Source organism: Pimephales promelas, chromosome 22 (genome assembly GCF_988280905.1).
Source record: "Pimephales promelas chromosome 22, fPimPro1.hap1.1, whole genome shotgun sequence".
NCBI classification, from domain to species: Eukaryota; Metazoa; Chordata; class Actinopteri; order Cypriniformes; family Leuciscidae; genus Pimephales; species Pimephales promelas.
In genome coordinates, this window is record NC_142790.1 from 21,638,589 (window position 1) to 21,659,888 (window position 21,300).

At 37.4% G+C, this 21,300-nt stretch overlaps 1 protein-coding gene across 7 annotated transcripts in view; it reads right to left on the reverse strand.

The window, feature by feature from the left end:
- phldb2b (pleckstrin homology-like domain, family B, member 2b) overlaps positions 1-18,560 on the reverse strand; it is a 42,663-nt gene extending 24,103 nt beyond the window's left edge. For 4 of the 7 annotated variants that reach the window (XM_089125490.1, XM_089125491.1, XM_089125489.1 and 1 more), the window contains exons 1-6: positions 18,248-18,560; positions 10,620-10,688; positions 10,431-10,554; positions 8,792-8,974; positions 3,983-4,102; positions 685-1,841 (exon numbers count right to left, since the gene is read on the reverse strand). In XM_089125490.1, the coding sequence (XP_088981616.1) occupies positions 685-1,841; positions 3,983-4,102; positions 8,792-8,974; positions 10,431-10,554; positions 10,620-10,688; positions 18,248-18,271 (1,677 nt within the window). In that variant the 5' untranslated portion in view covers positions 18,272-18,560. Of the gene's footprint in view, positions 1-684; positions 1,842-3,982; positions 4,103-6,414; positions 6,672-8,791; positions 8,975-10,430; positions 10,555-10,619; positions 10,689-18,247 lie in introns of those variants that run through there. The other 3 variants (XM_089125492.1, XM_039684865.2, XM_089125493.1) reach the window with 2 other exon arrangements.
- Positions 18,561-21,300: the final 2,740 nt, after the last annotated feature.

Sequence of the window (21,300 nt, forward strand, 5' to 3'; positions counted from 1 at the left end):
AGATGCCTTATTGCAAGAAGAATTGAAATATCACCAGCTTTTCACTTGATACCCCTCACAATGAGGAAAGAAAACAGGGTCATGGAGCAGGAATGTTAAAAATTTTAGAAAAAATCACATGTTCTTTGTATTGGGTGAGTTTTAAGAAGAATGATACGCTTATAAAGAATAAAAATAAAAAGGAAACATGCAAATTGGTTGGAACTGCAAATGTTTTAATTCTTCTAAAATTATATGCGCATTTTGTGTTAAAGTCAACATGAAACAGAATTTAAAACCGATACGTAATGTGACATTAAGACAAAAGGGTGGGATTTGAGTCAAAGGTGGTCGTTCTATCACAGATTGAAGTCAGTACTTAAGTGTTAATCGGCATTGAAATACGGTCAACTGTCGTCAGGAATGAACGTAGTATGCTGTAGTAAGTACAAATAGTAATTTTGATTCAATTATTGATTCATTAGTCATTCACTGATTCGAGGTTTAAGCCAATACGTACACATAAGTCCTGCATATGTCACCAAAGTGAAGTCAATTGTATCAGTCAAAGGTTTGTTATGATATTGGTTAAAATTATGAGCTCAACAAATAAAAACAAAAGCATCGATGAATCATTCACAATAAGATCAATAACATGCATTTAAAGCAACACATCAACAACATAAAGTGACAAAAGTCTCTCACCAGTCTTTCGACTTCCTGTTCCCGCAATCTTTCATCCCTCTGTCTCTGGTGGTAGTCTTGAAGCTCTTCCTTTCCACTAAGAGAGCTGATGCTGCCCTTTCTCTCCCTGAAGCCACTCGGCGGACCCATCCCTGCCTTTCCGAACGACTGCCTCCTTTCCCCGAGACCGATCTCCAGAGCTTGTGAGGGACCACGCATAGCTTGCCTGTCCACTTCTGAGTAGGAGCTGGTGGAAGTCAAACTCACCTTCTTGGCTTGCCGGGGACTGGTGGCTTCTTCTGATGTCATGGTGACATCCGGAGGGGCAACAGTGTGTTTGGTACCAGGTCTGGTGGACAGTGAGATGGAAACTACTTCAGTATGACCATTCTGGTGTTTGGGATCAGAGGCTCCAGTTGGGGGTGAAAGATGGCCGTCGGGGGACCGATTGCTTGGCAGAAGGGTGAGTTGGGCATCGGTGGGTCTATAGAGGCGTGGTAGGGAGCGGCTGTGCGAGCTCATTCCTGTAAGTGACCCAGCGGAGTACTTTCGTTGCCGTGGAGTGGGCTCGAGTCCACCGTTACGTCCCGCATCTGGGGTGTGGAATCGACGAGTCAGACGGGGACTGGAAGGCATGCTAGCTGCACCACTACCGGCCCCTGGTGTTGGAGGGAGGGAATCAGTCCCACTGGTGGACGAGCCGTTCCACATTGAGAGTGCTGAGCCTGAGGTTGCGGCACGGCGAGTGTCTGGCGTATTGAGGAGCAGACTATCCTGAGATTGGTTCCGGCTCATGGGTCGAGAATAAGGAAGTGATGCGTCGCGATCTCGAGGGTCGGAACTGCGAGGAGATGGGGGCATGCTGCTGGATGAATGCATTGGCACTCTGGCCACAAGCGGTGGCCGTTCGGAGCTGTACAATCGGCGGGCTTGTTCCTGATAAGATATTGGGGAGGATGAGGTGATGGGTGACAGCAAATTGGGTGTGGTGGGTGGAGACTGTGTCATGCTGAAGTAGGAGGGGCTTGAGTCCCCATTGGCTCGCAAGCTGTTCTCCAACGCCTGCTTCTTTTTTTGTAAAGTATCCATCAAATCGCGGAGCTCAGAGACTGAGCGCATCCCTCTTGAGCCAGACCCACCCAGACAGTGACTGAAATCACTGCTGAACTTCAGATAATCTAAAAATAAACACAACACAAGAAAGGTTCTTCAGAACAATAAACAAGAGTTTTCAACTAGCAGCTTCATTTTTGAAAAGGTCAGACAATTACAAGCATGAGAAAGTGGTTATGAGTTATATGACTGTCTGCTTGGCGATTGTTAACTCCTGGAATTGCTTTAATTGTTTGCAGGAGTACAGGGAGCTCTGACTGCTGTACCTGAGAATCCTGCAATGAACTGGAACAAAAAGATCATCAGTTTTCCCTTAGGGATAAAATAAAAATAAAGCTTGTCCACCTTGCTGTCAAACTATTTCACGTGGCTCTACAGCTTAAACCTACATAAACCTGGTCAGTTAAGACATTATCGAAAAATAGATACTGACCAAAGTCCAACATTTTTTAGAAACAAAGAAACTGACCAATCGACTCTTTACAAAATATTGCACAATAAGGTTATCTAGGAGTGTGAAAGTCACACAAAAAAAACTTCCTTAATAATCAATTTGTTCAAAACTATCATTTCAAATAATGTAGATGATCCAGCACAGGCTAAGAAGAGATTGGATAAAAGATAGAAATGTTTGATTTGGCCTCTAGGTTTGCTATTCTATCCTCCCTCCTTCACAGACACAATTTTCTCATCTGCTTTTTGGACGAGAGTTAAGTTTTAATCCGCCACGTGCCAAGACAACGAAGATCAAAGAAATCCCGCTTCAGATGACTGACGTGAATGCTCATAAAACACATAAACCTGCACATGCCAAGAAAATCCCTTTATCTCTTTAAGGTGCGTATGTGCGTATTTGTCTGGAGCAGAACTTTAATCATGGAAGAATCACACGCGTGAAGGTAAAGAAGGAAATAAAGCAGAAACTGAAAGATATATCTCAAGGATGAAAGGTTAAAGGAAAGGCATGCAAGATCACACAAACTTTGACCATACATGGGGAGGTTCTGGCTCACTATTTAGCAACAAGCTCACTTTTTATGGCTACCTTAAGAAACTGATGCATGCTGCTGATGTATGTATATATATATATACCACTCTGGTGAACTCTAATCTCTATAAACCAACTAGACAGTAACATAAGGTTTAAAGTTTACCTTATACCACTATAGTGAGCAAAGTCAGTCCCAGAATGTGTGTTTTTCCCAGGTTTGCTATGTACGATGCACTTTGAGTGAGTTGGTTCACTTTTGTTTATGTGAAGATTCATTCCTGCTGTCTAGCAACAAAGTGTGAGAGCGAGAGAAAGACTGAGAGGAGGTGGCAATGATTTATGTCGCTCTCTACACCTCACTCAAAATGTTCAATCAATCAACGGGGTGAATCCAAACCACATCTGTTTACAGATCACACATTCCAAGAGACAGACTGGCTCCCTAAGTGTGTCTGGGTTTGCTTAGATATACTAGAGTTAGTTAGCTAGCTAGTGTTTCATTTATGTATAAATTCTCTTTCAGGGTTTGGGCAATTGTAATTAACTTAACGGGGCACTTGGCAACTATTCAACCGTTTAGAAATAATTTGAATGGTTTAATAACCTGTTCTGGAGAGAATGGGGACTTTACCCGCTCCCCCCAGCTTTCCTAGGCGGAAAACCAACCTTGCAACATCAGGACAAATGTCCCAGTAAGTTGGAAATAGAAGTCTAAAGAAGTCTAAAAAAAATATTTAAAAAAAAAGTGATTTTTTTTAAAACTCTTTAGAATTTTTTTTTTTATCTGATACTAAGTGCTGAGGTGGGTCATATTTTATTACTGCACAGAAATTGGAGCAGAGATTGCTCCGAGCTCAGCTGTGTAAAGATACCTGTAAAATAGACGTTTAGCAACCCTAAAAGAGTTCTGCTTCATCAAAGCCTTAGAGGATCCTATTGCAGACTGTAAAAAAAAGAGACGTGACAGATAACTGAAACCATGTATTACACACACACACACACACACACACACAGAGAGAGAGAGAGAGAGAAGATCCTCCATGGATGATGAGTTGGCATGTTGTGGTATGGGATACAGGCTGTGTGTGTGCACAAAAGATCAGTGGTTTCGGTTCCTGAGGGGGTTTGGGTGCAAAAGATGGATAATTAAAGAAGAAAGATGAAGGAAAGATGATGGTAAGATAAGTTGGAACACTTGGAAGAAGGAGAGGTTACCTGTGCTGTACACAAGCGGAGAGACGGGACTCTTCTGAGGAAGCATGCTTTTCATACGGCTGGCCTCCTCGGGATGGTTAAAGCGAAAAATATAGGATTTACCAAGACAGAGTGTGTAACCTGCAGAGATGGGAAAATAAACACACACAGATCAATCTAAGAAAGACAAGTTTAGTGTTCACGTCACTCAAATCCACAGTCCACTGAGACAACACTAGAAGACACAGGGAAACTGAACTGAACACTGAAATCTTCAAAACATTGAACCATTGATAAATCTTTCAACCATATCAATCAATTATTCATGTTGTTACAAACTGACTTATACATCCTTTTTTCCTCATTTTGTCTGTACAGTACTACTTCATGAGGGTCTGGGTCTGTTCTTTCCACTAATCTGAAATCAGAGACCACAGAACAGTAGATGGATGCGAGCCCGGAAAAAAGTCATAGAAAGCGGAATAACAGCTCATGGAAAATATGTAGGACCTCTTTTTCTTCCTCAGTGAAACCCCAAAATATTTGTCTCAATGTTTTTTTTGCTGCATATGAGGATGTAAAAGCAGACAGACTTGTGTGAGCCTAAGAAGAAAACAATTCCACCAAAACAAGAACACATTGTAAATGTGGCCACATCCCCACATTGTAAAACATGATATGATCAATAGGTCATGGCGTTATGTTTTTCCCCCAATACTTTAATCAAACTAAACCTATTTGATCATTTTTAAATGTTCAAAAGTTGAAATGACTTTAATAAGTTGAATGACCAGCACTTTTACTCACTGATGCTACAGACATACAGGTTTGGGATTGATTAAATGCCAAACCCCTGACATTCCTAAATCTGCCACCATTCTGGGGTTTGGGTACACTGGCAGAACATTTCTTCAAAGCTTTCTCTGGACTTCCCTTTAATGTCTCACAGAATGGACAAATACAGCCTGAGCTGTGGGATGCACTGATTTCATAACAACAGATGGACACAATGTGCAGGAAAATAAAGCCCTGAGTCAGTCACTTCTAAAGGCATAACACGTCCAGAGCAACACACTCCACAGTCATGAAACAGAAACATAAACAGACACACGTGTGCGCACACACACATAGACACTCGTACGTGTTTAGTCTACACAGCTGCTCGATCCTAAGGCTAAATAAATACACTTTCAAAAGAACAAAGATATACAAATCTAAGCTTGGCAACCAAGGTGACTGTATTGCAGATCTGTTTCATGTACTTCCATGCAGAATACATTTGTGTAGGTTCATAAAAATGTTTCCAAGACTTTCATGAAGGTTTACACTTGAAGTTTATGGCAAGTTTTTTCCTGCCCTTCTGCCCCACAAATGAATCCACAAACACAGCTGCTTCATCTTATAAACTCTCTCTTTTAAAGTCAGGCTTGGATTAAAAATAAGATCCCTTTGATCGCATAATCAAATGTGCATGTTTCTTTATGAACAGTTCCCTGCTCAAATTATTGGATTAACTCTGCTCCACAAGGAAACAATCTTCTGGTACAATAAAACATTTAATATATCTGTGTAATGCTATAAATTAGATTGGAGAAACAGTAAATATCATAGCATGGATACTAGGTAAATGTTATTTGAGAATTACGAAGAAGGAAATCATAATTGGCCTTTTGCTCACAAAATTAAAGCATCACAGTTCATGTGCTGACATGCAAACACCACTAAGAGAAAACAACAATACAACAACACCCAACCATATGATACTCTAAAACTATGCAGTAATCAAACTTTGACTGGCATCAAAAATGTCATAAATGTTAAATAATTATACCTCCTGCATTTTCCATTTTGAATTTAAATGAAACGAGGGTGGCATAATTATTTATGTATTATTTAAAATGTATACTTTTAATTTGATTATCACAATAAATTAATCCAAAATACCACAACAACCCATCCTTACTGACGGTGCTAGCCTGTAGCAACAGCACTCTTTGTACTACTTGGCAATAATTTACATAAAGGGCCAACCTGTGGATTTCTAAACTGTATTTGTAAATGTGAGAATCATATAAAAGCTAGATACACATAGCGAAAAAAAAGCAATTTGTGTATCTTTTTTCCCGTCTATAGTTACTCCATGGTTACGCGTGCCAATAAATTAGTCTAACAGTTTAAATATTTACATTTTTTATGATGACATCGTAAAAAATAAAGACAAATATTAGTAGGCTTGCAAGCTAAATCAAAAAACAACGTTTTACTAATTAAAAAATAAGTGGCACTATGACGTGACACTACACTACGATGCCGTGAACGAGCACGCATACAGTAGGCGGCTTCGTTGATCAGCGTTTGCGTCCTTGACCTCCAGTGTAGATTTAATGTAAAAGTCTAACCACATATCTAATCAATTAGCTGGAAGAAAACGATTAATAAGAAAGAAAACAAACCTTTCAGGAAGTCACATTAAGCGAGTACCTCAAAGCATGAGCGGAGTTCTGCAGTCAATTAAGTTAGTGTTTCACGCCGAAAGCCATGACCCGCGTGCGTTTCACTGATACAAACACGCGCGCATCTCACGCGACCGTTTCACTTTCCTCCCTTCTGAGGTCACTCATTCAGTGAGAATAAAGCAAACGCTCCAAACCCAACCTAAAGGGGTGGTGCTCTTTACATACTCAAGTACAACATAGGAGGGAAGTCCAGCTATTTGAACTAGTAACTCATTTGAACTCGCATTTAAAGGTATTGTCTTTCAAAGTTGCATAACGTGGACATTGGTAGTCTCGAAAGTTGTTCTGTTTGTTTAAGCAAACACTTGTTTAGTGAAAGGGGTGACTTAACCCCACCCCCTCCATTTCCTTTGTCTACCTACTCAGATAGGCTATAAAGTTACCTGATGGAATGTTCAGAGGAGAAGAAACGCTATGGAATAGTACAAGAAATGTTTATCAAAACACTTTCTCCAAGATATTTTCCATTCCCTCTGCAGGATTTGTCTGTTGAGTAATAATTTGTGAAACTCTGACTGAAAAAGAAATCAATTGTTCCTCTTGCACAAGATTGAACATAATCTTGATTCATTTTCTGACCTCTCCACATCATCATGGGGATGTCAGCACAAAACCCCCAGCCTTCATTAATCATAATGGTAAAATGTAGTCTGGCATCTGTAGTCAGTTGCACAAAATGAAATATAAAATTATTGATAAAATAGAGTTTTTTTCTATAGTTTTCAAACTTTTCAATGACAAGAACCCCTCAAATTTGACGAACCTGTATCAATTAGCCTATATTTGAATGAACTGCATAGTGCATGCAGATCTAGCCTATTTATACTGAAAGATAACTGTAAGATCATATAAGATCATATTATTTCTGAAAATAAATGATTGTAATTATCAACATAATATTAAAGCAATTCATTTTTGTTTTACGTTTTGGTGGCCTGTTCGTATCAGAGCCATATATCTCTATATGGCTCTGGTTATCTAATTTTTTCGTAATAATCATATGTTCTCGTATTTTGATTCACATCGCCTCCTCATGAGTTACATTTTCCCAGGAAATAAGGTTGGAATTATTCATAAAAATATTATTATTAGAATAGCCTACAAGATAAACATTTTAAACATTGTAATTTGTATAGCACTTTTCACAATTAATATTGTTATTAAAAATATACCATTCAACAGTGCACAAGCTAAAGAAGATGGTGATGAAGAAAAACTAGAAAATATAAAAACTGATCTTGAGCATATTATTATGATCATTTTGAGGTAAACCACCTTTTTTATACAAAGTCTATATAGTAAGACATTAAAAACGTGCACTCAGCGGTCTGTTTTAATAATTAAAAAAATTAATATTTACATACCAGACACCTAGTTGGGATTAGATCTCTACCTTTCAGACTCACATAGTCAGGAACAGTCTAATAGATTGAGTCTGACACCAATCAAAGAATTTACCAATCAAATGAAGTTTTGCAATTGTAAGTGGCGGAGGTGGAATAGATCTCTACTGAGCTCTGCTGATTATTACCAGTCTTATAGCTTCTGTGCTCAAAGCATTTAGAGTTACGGGAGGTTAGCCTCAAATATGCTAGTTTTTTTTCTCATTGACAGCAGAGCATCCTTTTAAATAGCATGTGTCTGCTTGTTGCAATGCAGATGTATAATATGAGTCACAACTGGGTCTCTCTTCTAAAAACATTCAAAAACGAAAATAAATTTGTTTTAATTTGCATCACAGTCGTGGCTGTTGACATTCCCTCCAACAGAAACAAAGACAGAAGTTGAGGACCTATCTCACAATGCAGTCAATATTTGCATTTCGTGAATGAAGAGTGTCAGAATAAGTCTGGTAAATGTTTATCTGACTGGCTCTCACTGAGATGTGAAAGAAAATGAGCATGGAGAATGATGGATCATTTGTTGAGGAACTCGGTGAGGCTAAAGAATGCAGGAATTATGGGAAAATACAACCTTGGGTTGAAAAGCTGAGCTCGGGAGCTTGCTCAAACGCTTCTGGAAGCTCTGAGTCACAATGTCGCATTAAGAAAAGATCCAAAACCACACCAATTAAATTCTGATTTACGTCCAAAACCAAAACCCTGCTGGATAGACACGTCATGCATTTCCACTATAACGCACTTCATTCCCAGGTCATAAACCTCTTCCCTTTTTCATTTACTCAGACACTGAGTTTTCCAAAGCAAACTAACAAAAACATGCATGCAATGCATGATGGTTCTTTGTTGTAAATGCATTTTGCACTTTTTTCAAATGTGCTGAAGTGCTGCGGTCATAATTCTGTTGTGGTTACCTTGCGTGAGTTGTGTGGGTCTGATAACAGGGACTCCATCGAGCGAACACAGGTGTCCGCATGGGTCAAGGGTGATGAACCCTCCTCTGTTCTCAATCCTGCAGTGTTCTGCTTCAATGCCGGGACCCTCAATAGTGATGTCCTGAGGTACAGGGGCATCGTCACGGCCTATGCGTGTCACTCCTGCAATAAAAATCAAATAAATATGAAGTATGACGCATTTACTGCGGATTTAAATTAATCTGGAGTGTAAGAAATAAAAGACTGTAAATAAATGCATTTGTAGTTATGCTTATGTTTAAAGAATCTGTAAGACAGTTACAAGAAAAAAAAATTCTAATTATTTAGAAATATGTTTACACGAAAGCGATGTATTAAAAACAGAAACGTTTTTCGCGTATAGACGACAACATTGTCAAAATGATCCTGTTCACATGGATCAGCGGAAACAACTGCTATATTGTTCATGCCAGACCAGTAGATGGCGATGTCACTTTGTAAAAAAAACAACAACTACGCGATACAAGAGAACCTATCATAAGATAACTGTTGTAATATGTATTTTTAATTGCATTGTCATATGAAATATATGAGCAGTCAATAAATAGACTCAGACCTAATCTTAATCCTACAAACATTATCAGGGGACATTACGATAGAAAAAATATGAGATGGGAATAAAAACCGCTCACAAATTTCATGAAACTGCAAAAGTTTTGTTAGGAAATGGAAGTTTCGCAAGCTTAATCAAAAGGATTGAAATATTATTTGCAGGATATACTTGTTCGAGCTCTAAAATTGATGAATTTCATCCACCTGAAATCAATCACCTCACAAATTGATGAAAGAAAATATTCTTTTCCAATGATTAGTGTGCGTGTGTGTGTGTTTTTGTTTAACATTTTCACTCTTCTCTGACCTCTGCTGGCTCACGCACTCAACCAGTGACGCAAATCACCCTCATACAGTTTTACTTCAACACCTCACAGTCTATTACAGATGTTCAAATATTTGCTCTTTTTAAATCAAAACATAATTAGACTGCCTTAAAATAGCAAGTTTAAATAAGTCTTTGTGTGTGTCCAGCACTATGTCAGAACTGTAATACTTGTGATTTTATTACTCAGTCCCACTGGGAGGAAGTCAGACTGACTCCTTGTCCTGTCTCTATTCTGATAGGTTGCGTACTTCATTTCCTGAGCCATTCTGAGATAGCATTCCTGCGTTTACCATGGTGACAAAGATAAGAGGGGCGAGGAATGAGTGGGAGCTTTATGTTTGCAGATGTTGTGTCATCAAGACAAGCCTGCAGCTGTATGTAATCAGAGACAGGTGGACCTGTCTTCCTGCCGCCTTACGTTTCTTTAAGGTAAAGATTCAATAAGACCTATTGGGTTCCTGCTTTGGGAATATTTGCATCAGAAAATCCCCATCATTCCACCCTCTTCTCTATGATAACCTAAGTGCACTAACAATAAAAGCCACATATCCACTGTTCCATGAAGGCACACATAAACAGCGGGTCTTATTTACAGATCTATTCTTTGCAGGCCATTGTTCATGGTTATTTGGGGTTGTGTGTGAGAGAGGGAGATCAAGAGGTCAAATCAAATGGAGAGAAAAAAACAAAAACACATACCCTCCTTTAGAGGTAGCAGAGTAATAGCCACACTTAGCCTTCCGCTTCCCAGACTGACTAGGTGAGGGGTCGCTGTTTGTACCTTCAGTCCTTTTCCTGTGTCAATCAGGTCCAGTGGTGGACTCTAAAACAGAGCATTAGAGCATTAGTTCTGACCTAAAAGAAAAGCTGAACAATTGGTCCACTAACCTTAGAAGAACCAAGGCTCTGATCTGACTCCGGTTCGAGAACACTCGCTGGGCAGTTTGACTGTGTGTCCTGTACCACACAAGGAGAACAAAGTTATGATACGTTTTAAACATGCACATACTTTAAATGTAATCTTCAACGGCTTTAAAGACTTAAAGAGATAGTTCACGAAAAAATTAAAATTTTGTCATCATTTACTGACCCCCATGCTGTTCATGTTCTTTCCACTGTTGAACACAAAATAAGATATTTTAAAGAATGATCGAAGAGTCGTGAGAGAACGACGCGAGGCTGGTGGCGTGATTGATAATGTCGTGACGCACTGGTCTCGTATCTCTCACGGAGGAGCGGAAGCATAAAGTATGAGCGACAACAGTGAAGATAGAGAGAGGACCAGGCCTGAACTTGTTTTGTGTTTTATGTGACAGCAGTCATCCAGGAGGGGCTGCTGTCTTTTACTTTCATTTTGAATTTTTTTGTTTATTTATTGAAGTCTTTTTAAATATTTGCCGGTTCCAGCCTCCTTCTTCCCACAACAACGAACTTAAACAGTTGACGGTAGCCATTGACTTCCTATTATATGGCAGTCAATGGGTTCTTTTAGCTGTCTGGTTACCAACATTCTTTAAAATATATTTTATGTTAAACAGAAGAAATAAATTTGGTACGACATGTTGGTGAGTAAATTATGACACAATTTTCGTTTTTGGGTGAACTATCCCTTTAAATCCCACCTCAGAGACTTTATTTGTTACACAAATACAAGTTTAAAAGTAAAAACACACTGTCAAGCTACAAAAAATGCATAAAAGTTTTATATTCCTTCTAAAACATTCAAAGGTTTGGGGTCATGAAGATTTTTCTCATTTTTTTGAGTCTCTTATGCAAATTGACCAAAAATACAGAAAAAAAAATATATTAGTAAAATTTAAAATAACGTTTTTCTATTTGATGCTAAAGAAACGTGAAAAAATTAGTGGAAAGTCTGGTGGAAGGGAAATATTTTAAGTAAATAAGTAAAGTATTTAGTAAATATTTTTATATTGTGCTTTTGTCTTTTTTTAGAGCTCAAAAGTGCCTAAAAAAACATTTAACTTTATATGGAGAAGAGCAACATGAACATTCTTTAAAAAGTTTGCGTTCATTAGAAGGAAGACTTGTCTATGATGTTTAGAGAATTATACTTAAATAATACTGCAAAATGCTGGTTTAGATCATGTGAAGTTTACATTAGCAAACAATTGCTGGTTATATTTCAGTTGTAGTTTAAACACTATTGAGTGTATCCAGGTAAAGAAAAAGCTATTATGTTTTAATGGCAGTCCAGTAACAAGATAGATAACGCATAGACACTCACAAACAGCCCCTGAGGGCCATAAACATCAGAGTGAACACACTCACACACTCTAATCTAGCCGCCACACGTAACATAGGTTGGAATGTGTGTGAAAACAGTTCCAAAAGGGTAAAAAAGAGAGTGGGAGGAAAAGGCAGGAATTTTCCATGTCTACTATTTCCCATGAGTCACTGGGAGTGTTTGGCATACCATGCCACTGGATTTTTAGTGAGAAATGCCCTTGCCTTGGTGCTGACTGCTGACATGCAGTTGCAGTTACCATAGAGAGGAGGAGGGGCCCGCATTCAGTACATTGCAACTAACCCAACTCACCCAAACAGACACATAAACATGTATACAGATGCCCCAAAATGTACTCTTATAGACAATAGACACTTAATGTAGTAATTTCTAAACAAAATATCAAAACTAAGGGGTTGCAGATGCCATACTGGAGAACGAACCTCAGTTTTCTGAGCCATTTTTCCAAATTAGTTACATTAAGATTTTTAGGATGTACTGTATGAAATTAGTTTCCTTCATGTTTTACAATTTAAACCCTAGAAACATCTTTTTGTGAAATAGTTTGCTTCAAAAGATTGTTTGTGCTCATTTTTTTAAAATAAAAATATATGTTGATATATTTTGCAATATATTTAAGTTTCTTAAGTGCCCACATAAACTTTTTTTGGTTTCTCCAGACCTGAAAACAGCCATTTTTATACCATACTTTAATGTGCTATTCCTACTCAGCCTGAGAGGAATATTTGACCATTACCGCCTCATGCACGCTGTCCCATTTCCTCAGATACAAAAAAAACGACTTCCTGAATGAGGTCACTGCTGTTCAAACACCCTAATATCCAATCCACACGCCAGGGTCCAATCAGATTGCACCTACAACCATGCTTCTATACTATTTCTGTTTATTATATTAGTAACATGTTAGCTGTATGCTACAGTTCTGCTAGTAAGTTTACACACCCCTTGAAGAATCTATAAGATTTATGATGGGTTTTTTTTTTTTGTTAAAGTGGTCATAAAAATTCATTTTTTTTTTTTTTATAAAACAGACATTTACATTTCCGTCAATAAAATATTTAACAAACAATCATGCAGGAATGAGAAATTTGTCAAACTTTTTGGCCTGCATATAGGTACACTATACTGTTCAAAGTTAGTGGTCGGTGAGATTTTTACATTGTTTTTAAAAGAAGTCTCTTATGCTTAACAACCTTTATTTATTTATTAAAAAACACAGCAAAAATGGTTATATTGTGAAATATTACAATTTAAAATAACAGTTTTCTGTCTCATATTTCAAAATGTTGTAACTTTCTGTTTCATCTTGATCCTCCAGACATCATTTTGTGGAAACAAGATATTTTTTTCAGGATTCTTTGATGATTAGAAAGTTCAACAGTTTATTTGAAATACTGTAGAAGTTTTTAATGATTCCTTGCTGAATAATAGTATTAATTTCTTTCACAGTATAGTGAACGATAGTGTATAGGATTATTAATACTCTCTTGATTTAAAATAAACATGAAACTTTACTGCCTTCACTGCATTCAAAAAAAAAGGTCAACTTTATGTTACTTAAGCCTTTGAAGAACTTTTAGACCCTAAGTTCACGTTTGGCCACATCCCAAAGGGGGCACTTGACAATAACATGACCCATTTTATAGCTCAAAAACAACTGCACGTGAACAATAATCCTCTTCCTCAACTTTCTTTGAACCTCTTTTCCAGACAGGTAGACAAGCATGCTCCTGCAGGAATGTCCCAGTGTTTTGCTTTTGAGAACTATTTGGGTATATCACCCCGGGATGAAAATACCAGCATTCCTCTCCAGCACCTCTCCGTCCAATCAGCTCTTAGGATTATAGATGTGGGCAACTCTGGGGCGATAAGAGCAGGTTTGCTGTTTACACACAGGCGGATCTTTTGTTCGGTGACCCTGACTATGGCTTTAATCGTCAAGACCTCTTGATGCAGGTAAAATCTGCAATGTTCAGACATGTTCAGACATCCACAGCAAACAAAGAAGCCAGATCTTTCATAAAGACTACGGTGGGTTATTAACACGCAGGAAAGAAATCAAGAAAAGGGGGAGAGTGCTAATTTGAAAACAACATTTGCTTTATGAGCCACTGAGAGAGGATAAAAGATAAGACTGTGGAGAGAGAGACAGAAGTGTTACAAGAACATTGAGACGTCAGATCTATGATGAAGCAACAGAAGGAGCAGAAAAGGCCAAAATCTTACACAAAGGGCTTTTTGAATCCTTTTGCTTTACGCAAGGCCTGATATGGGAGGACATTCCTGACAACTCCATCTGCTCAGCTGTAACGCACATGGGACGATCAAAGAAGGATCCCACATTTCATAGTCTCACCCAGAGCTGCAGGACGGGTGGTGACAGCCACACACAAGTTTAGCATTTCGGCGGACGGGTGGGAGATTTAAAAAGGGAAACGGTCTGTCAACCTCCCCCTGTTTTCATTCCTTTCCCTCATCAGATCTAACAAGAACTCTGGCAGAAACATGGTGGCTTTCCAGGTCATTTCCAAATGCGTTTGACGTAGGCGGGTCTTGGTTGTGATGGCTGGGTTTTGTTTTTTTTTTGCCCTACATATAGGGGTAATGTTCAAAGTGGAATATAAACTGCCACTCTTAAAAGTTCTTTGTTGACACTGATGGATCCTTTCCATTGCAAGGTTCTTATATTACTAAATTGTTCTTCACCCTATAATGAAAAAATTCTTCCTTTAAGAGTTATTCACTGAAATGCGTTTTGGGAAACCCAAAATAGTTCTTCTATGGCAATTTAAAAATGTAGGCATTATAGCACATTCTTATAGCGTTATAGCATTACAGCATTACAAACAAAATAGCATTACAAACGGATCCTTGATTCTGATTGGTTGGGCTACGTTCAAAGCCGTTGTAAATGACACAAACCTGTCTGTGACCAATGTAATACTTTAATAGTTCAATTTACAAATTAAAGTTTATTTAATAAAATACAAATAAAAGAAAAAAAATCATATTATTTTCAATTCATGCATGGTTAAGTTAAAAATAGAGCAATGGTATTTATAAACCTTAGCCCTATAGATATTTATCTGTGTAAGTTGCATTTAAGTGTATTTTCAGACATTATTACCTACTTTTAATAAGTTTTTGCATTTGCTTATATATTTAGGCATTATTAAAGACTACTTCATTGTCAATTTGGCCTTTTCTAATCATGGATCATGGAAACGGATTGTTGATTCTGGTTGGTTGGGCTACGTTCAAAGCTGTTGTAAATGACTCGACAAACTTGGCTGTGACCTCATTAAAATAAGTATTTGATTGTATTGACTAACCCTTTTTTAAAAGCAATAAGCCCTGTGAAACCGAGTGAATTTAGAACAGCTAAGGGGGTTTTTAGGCACTCCTCTCAGTCTCAGTGCCGTGTCTAACAACTACCATTAGCTGCTCTAAATTCACTGTAAACCACGGCTTCTTGGGCCTTATTGCTATGATAAAAGTTTAAAACATGTTACATTACCACATGACCTCATCACATGTCGTCGAGGTCCAGTTATTATCTTGGAAATAAAAAAGTCAAGTAATAGATGTTAAAAGATTGTGAATGCAGGCTTTGTGCTGGCTCTGAATTGATAGTGTCATGTTAAAGAGATGCCATGACATGCATTACCTTTTATCAGGGGTCATTATCTTTTGATTACAGTTTACACACTCGCATCATTAACAATTCAGCTCTCAACTCAAAGGTGACAAAGCAGCGCTGCTTATTTAGTCCAGTTTGTCACATCATGTGACAATGATCTCCTTGTGCCTGGACCTCAGCTTAATATGGGATTCCCTTCAAGGCATGCAGCTCATAAACCAAGGGTTGAAGCTTCCCCTGGACACACTCAATGATGCGAGATCTTTTCGGTAGACAAACCACTCTCTGTTCTGAGTTCCCTCTCTTTCTATAGTCTTTCACTGACTATCAGACCACTGAAAATCATTATGTTGCATAAGGAGGGTGATATTATAATGCTGTTATGTTTAAAAATAACAATAGTTAGCTATAAAGACTGTAATTATGGCAGCAATTTGGAACAGTTTGTAGCGGTAAAGGGCAAATGTGACTCAGATATTTTGCTTATTAATAAATGACTTGAGTCAGAATAATAATTCGCCTGCTCCATTACAATGCAAGATTTTTTTAAATTGCCTGAAAAAACATATTAAGACCTTTTAAGTCATTAGTCCCAAATTCCAAAGTTAACCAATGAAATAGTGTGGAATGTTGTTTCAGCTGGATCTGGCTGATGGGATAAGAACCGTAAGGATATCCACATTAGGCTGCAAAACCTTACGTAATATTATTTTAGCAGTATTCCTCTCAAGCTAAGATTTCTTTGAGGAAGCCAGCATCATATAGCTTTTTACACGTAAAGCCACTTTAATAGTTCAGTTTACAAATTAAAGTTTATTTAATAAAATACAAATAAAATCATTTTATTTTCAATTCATGCAGTGGTTAAGTTAAAAATGGAGCATTGGTATTTAAAAACCTTAGCCCTTATATATTTAGATGTGTAAGTTGCATTTAAGAGTATTTCCTGACATAATTACTTAGGCCTACTTTTAATATGTTTTTGGATTTGCATATATTTAGATATAATCAAAGACTACTTCATTGTCAATTCAGCCTTTTCTAATCATGTCCAAAATTGTATGAGTAAAGCAATTGCCGTAAAAGCCACCAAGTTTTATACCATTTAGACGAAGTAAAAAATTGACAATTTAAAACTTTTAAACTGATTTTTTTTATGTCATAGGGTTAAGAAAAATATAGGTTCTTTATGGTTTCATAAAAACATGTTGCATGAGACATTTTCACTGTACAAAAGGTTTTTTAATTATTAAAATTCTCTTCGCAGATCTTATGTAGTTGTTTTTTTCTTGTCGCAACACATGCAATTACTGTCTTTGTAACATCTGCACCATATCAACAATGATTTCACACCTGTCCGCCACTGAAAGCTCTGTAAGTCAGCTGGATCACAGGTGAACACACCTGAGCCGATTGTAAAAGTGTTGAGTGACGGGTCCAGTGTTTTCACAACCATAGCATCTGGTTCACTAATAGCATCTGCATCCCTCTCGTCTACCTGCATGTTTAAATCTTTTCATCATCTCGAAGTGACTCATGAAATAATTGCTGCTCTTATGCATATAACTCATGTGCTGAGTGTCATAGACAATGTTTTTACAACCGTAACATCTGGCTTGAGGGTTCTATTGCTATTGTTTTTGCACAGTGAATAGGTCATGTAAGTCAAACAAACAAAACAATGCACAAAGACAACTATAAACCTTCAGTTGTTTGTTCGGTTCAATTTGATTGATTCTTTTTTTTTTTTTTTTTTTTTTTTTTTTTGTCAGACACAATGAAATCCCACCTCATGGCACAAGTTCTTTACCTTTTTTCTTTCAGGTTGGTTTAAAACAAGGCTATCATTGTCTCTGATGTTTATATGATGCCAATCTCTCAGTTCAGAGTCATGATTCAGTGCCATATCAACTCATATCAAATGTGCCAAGAGTCAATCATAGAATAAGTTAAGACTGCAGCCAAAATAAACATTATCAGACGTACTTAGTAGTTTATTTAACCATTAGGCATCACCAAACATGTAGGCTACTGAGTGATTCAGTTGGGACACTTAAAAATTCATTTGATATTTACATATTATTTATAGAGAAGACCAAGTCACAATACTGCTATCATTACCACCACAACAAGCAATTTTTCAGACATTTTTTTTTAAAGGTTAGAAATGAAAGTGATGAAATAGATCATAAGTGAACACATCTGCCAGGACAGCAGAGAGACTTTTTATTTTATTTTATTTACATTCATGATATGAAAATACACTGTAAAATGGTAACTCAAAGAGCTGTTTTTACTTAATTTAACACAAAAATAATTTAATTGCTATTATTGTATTTAGGTTGATTCAGCAATATTTTTTAATTTAAATTATTATTGACTATATATGTCATTAATTATTATTATCATTATCACTGCCATAACAACAATCCATCACACATCACACATGTAGGCTATGAGATGTATAATATAGTTTAATCTTCCAATATTATAGGTAAATGTCCCTAAGGATCACCCTCATTATAGACAGAGACAGTGTGCACTTATTTTGAGAAGGCTAAACAGACTTTTACTTCAAAGTTTATTTGTGTAAATGATAAAAAGTCTCACCATTGCCGAAACGACGTCTGTCATCTTGAATAGCAACTCCAAAGACACTTATTATTACTACTGAAGGTGCGAAGCGCTCTTCGCCAAATATCCTGCGCGCTCTCAATGACAGAAAGAAAAGCCTATTCAATATTTCCTTTTCTTTGAAACTCAAACTTTCTGCCGACAGTTGATGATAAAAATGAAAACAGCTGAATCAATCAGACCAAAATAATTAATTTCCAAAGCAGTCTTGTCGCACTTTGAGGACTGAAAGGCGCTGTCCTGTCGCTCTTGGCCAGCGGCGACTCCGCTGTGTTGTGGAATGCGCTTTGGAACAGCTGGAACTCGACCGTTCGCTGATGTGCGCGTGCGCATCGGAGCCCCCGGCGCGTGCAGATCAGCCAGCACTGACAGTGCACTGTTTGTTGACACAAAGGGTTAAAACATTCATCTGTCATGAAAAAAAGCAGCAGTTTGAAATTAACCAGAGATTATTGATAGAATACATTGCTTTGACTCATCAAAATAAGTTATTTTCAAATTTTTTCAAACGATTCAACTAGTTAGTTAGCCTTATTTAAGTTGAAATAACTTAAACATTTAACTTAAGTACAAGTTGATTGATTATGTTTTATGCTGCTAAACCTTCACATCACAGAAAACCTTTCTGCATTTAAAAAAAAACACTGTTATATCAAGAAAGTGTGCTCATAAACCATGTTTACGTGATAATACCCAAGTCAGTATACACATTTGTGTCCTCATAGAGCACATTTCATGCAGCTTCCTCCGCTCACAATTATCTAAAAGTTAATTACAGCTGTCAACTCAAAATATCCACAGAAAAACTATTTGTTTAATTAACATACAGAGTCTACAATGCGTGTCATTCATTCTCACCCACCGTCGTTCACACCCAACATCCAATTTGTGATTAGAGGTCACATGTGGCTGAATTCCTCAGTAAACAGGATGCTACACAATCTCATGCTTTTCTTATCTCAAAAACGAGACCAATGCCTTTTAATAAATAAATAAGTAAGCTCTCCATGTGAAGGTTGTCTGCAAGCTCTCTCTGTTTTATAAAACTCCAAATGCTGTTATTTTAAAATGAAGTGCTTGGAATCACCTGCTCTCTGCATATTTTCCTAAAACCCCATCAAAACAATCTGTCATTACTCTTTACAGTCCCCGAATGAGCTGGACAAACAGAGGGAATGGAGAACTGGAAGTGTTGCCCATGTAGCCTCGCTTCACCCTGGAGCCCAGGAGGACCCTCAAACAAAAAGGTAGAAGCTACGAGTGTAAAGTGAGATGGAGAAAACATTGCAGCATGTCCACTGTAGCAGTCGTTACCCATAAGGCCACAGTGGCGTGTAATTACACAGTAGTTAGCGTCCCTTTTTTTAAGTTACTGCATTCTGCCGACAAGAAGGAAAAAAAACAACCCCTGACATTCTTTCATGATCTGGAATGAAATAATGAGGGAGTGAAGAAAGGGAGAGCCCAGAGTGTGAAACAAAGGATGGAGAGAAAGAATTTTGTTTGTCAAGGTCTTAAAAAGACCACTGGTGCACTCTTTCATGGAAGGAACAAAGAATCTCATAGTTTGGAAATGTAGCTGGCCAGGTCACCATGTCTTGAGCTCCTCAAAAATCTGGCATAATGTTTTTAAGGCTTGGATTTACATATCAAATCATTGATATAGAAGGGTCCAAAAGTCTGACCACTAAAATCCACATTTTCAAAATCAAAGTTTTGGAACATTTAAAACAAAGAAATTCTTAAAATAAAGCTTCCAAATGGGGGGTTTCACCTTAGAAGAATCATTTTTGGTACCTCAAATATCCTTTCAGTGAACAGTTCTCCAAAAGGACCATTTTTCTTAATTTGAAGTATACACTCTTTAAAAAATGATGGGCTGTTTCAATCCATACTTGGGTAAAATATGGACAAACCCAAATGTTGGGTCAAAAAATTTAATTAAAATTTCAAACCAACTTCAACTTTCACTTTCAACTGTAAAATTTTTAATTACATTTTTAAACCAACATTTGGGTTTGTCCCAAATTTGGGTTGAAACAACCCAGCATTTTTTAGAGAGTAATAATCTTAAGAACCTTTCCCCACTGCTGAACGTTTTATGGAATGGAATGTTTCCATGGATGTTCTTCAAGGTTCTTCAAGGAACCATAAAGAAACTTTGTTTTCAAGAGTGTATGACGTAAAATAACGATGAAATATGGAGTATTCTGCACTATTTCTAGAAAATTAAAAATTGATCTTGACTTCTTTGCACAGAAAGTCAGATGTTTTGCTTCAATAAGCTTAATATGCTCTTTGGGTCATCTCAAATCATCCTGGATAAAATGATCATCAGATGTTTCTCAAACGTATGTGTTATTTCAGTTCAGAGACATTGAATGTAACTCTAACGTTTGTTACATTGATAATATATATTGTGATGAAATTACAAAGTAAATGCATAGAAGTATTTGCACTTGTAGATGTTTGGACCATGGTGTGTCTTCTGATTCAAAACTGGACTGCATTTTTTTTTCACGTAAAATTCATTATGAATATCCAAACTAAAAAACTCTAGGAAAAACATTCCCTTTGTGATAACGGTGCCGGAAAAAAAACAGATTTTCAAGCCAAAGAGAATGAGAGCAGATGTGCTGATTAGATCTGTCTCCGCTTTCTTTCTCTCTTTCCTAAATACCTCCATGCTTTGAGCACATAATTGTTCCTTCATTGGATTCAAATGCTCTGTGTGGACTTGTTCACATGGTCCTGATCATTATCTGATGTCCTTCCCATCCCAGAGTCCACAGAAAACAGTCACTTGAATGTGGACATGGTCACAGGGAAGCGCAGGTGTGGAAGAACCTCTTGCGCTCTGCAGGGCGTTTTATGTGGAGCCGCGAATAATACATCAGATTATTATCCATCTCGGCAGTATTTGTGACAGTTACAAATTTCTGAGCATATCGAGGCAATTATAAAATATATTTTTTTGTACAAACAAGAATTTATTGCAATTCAACAAGAATTCGAAATGGTTATTCATC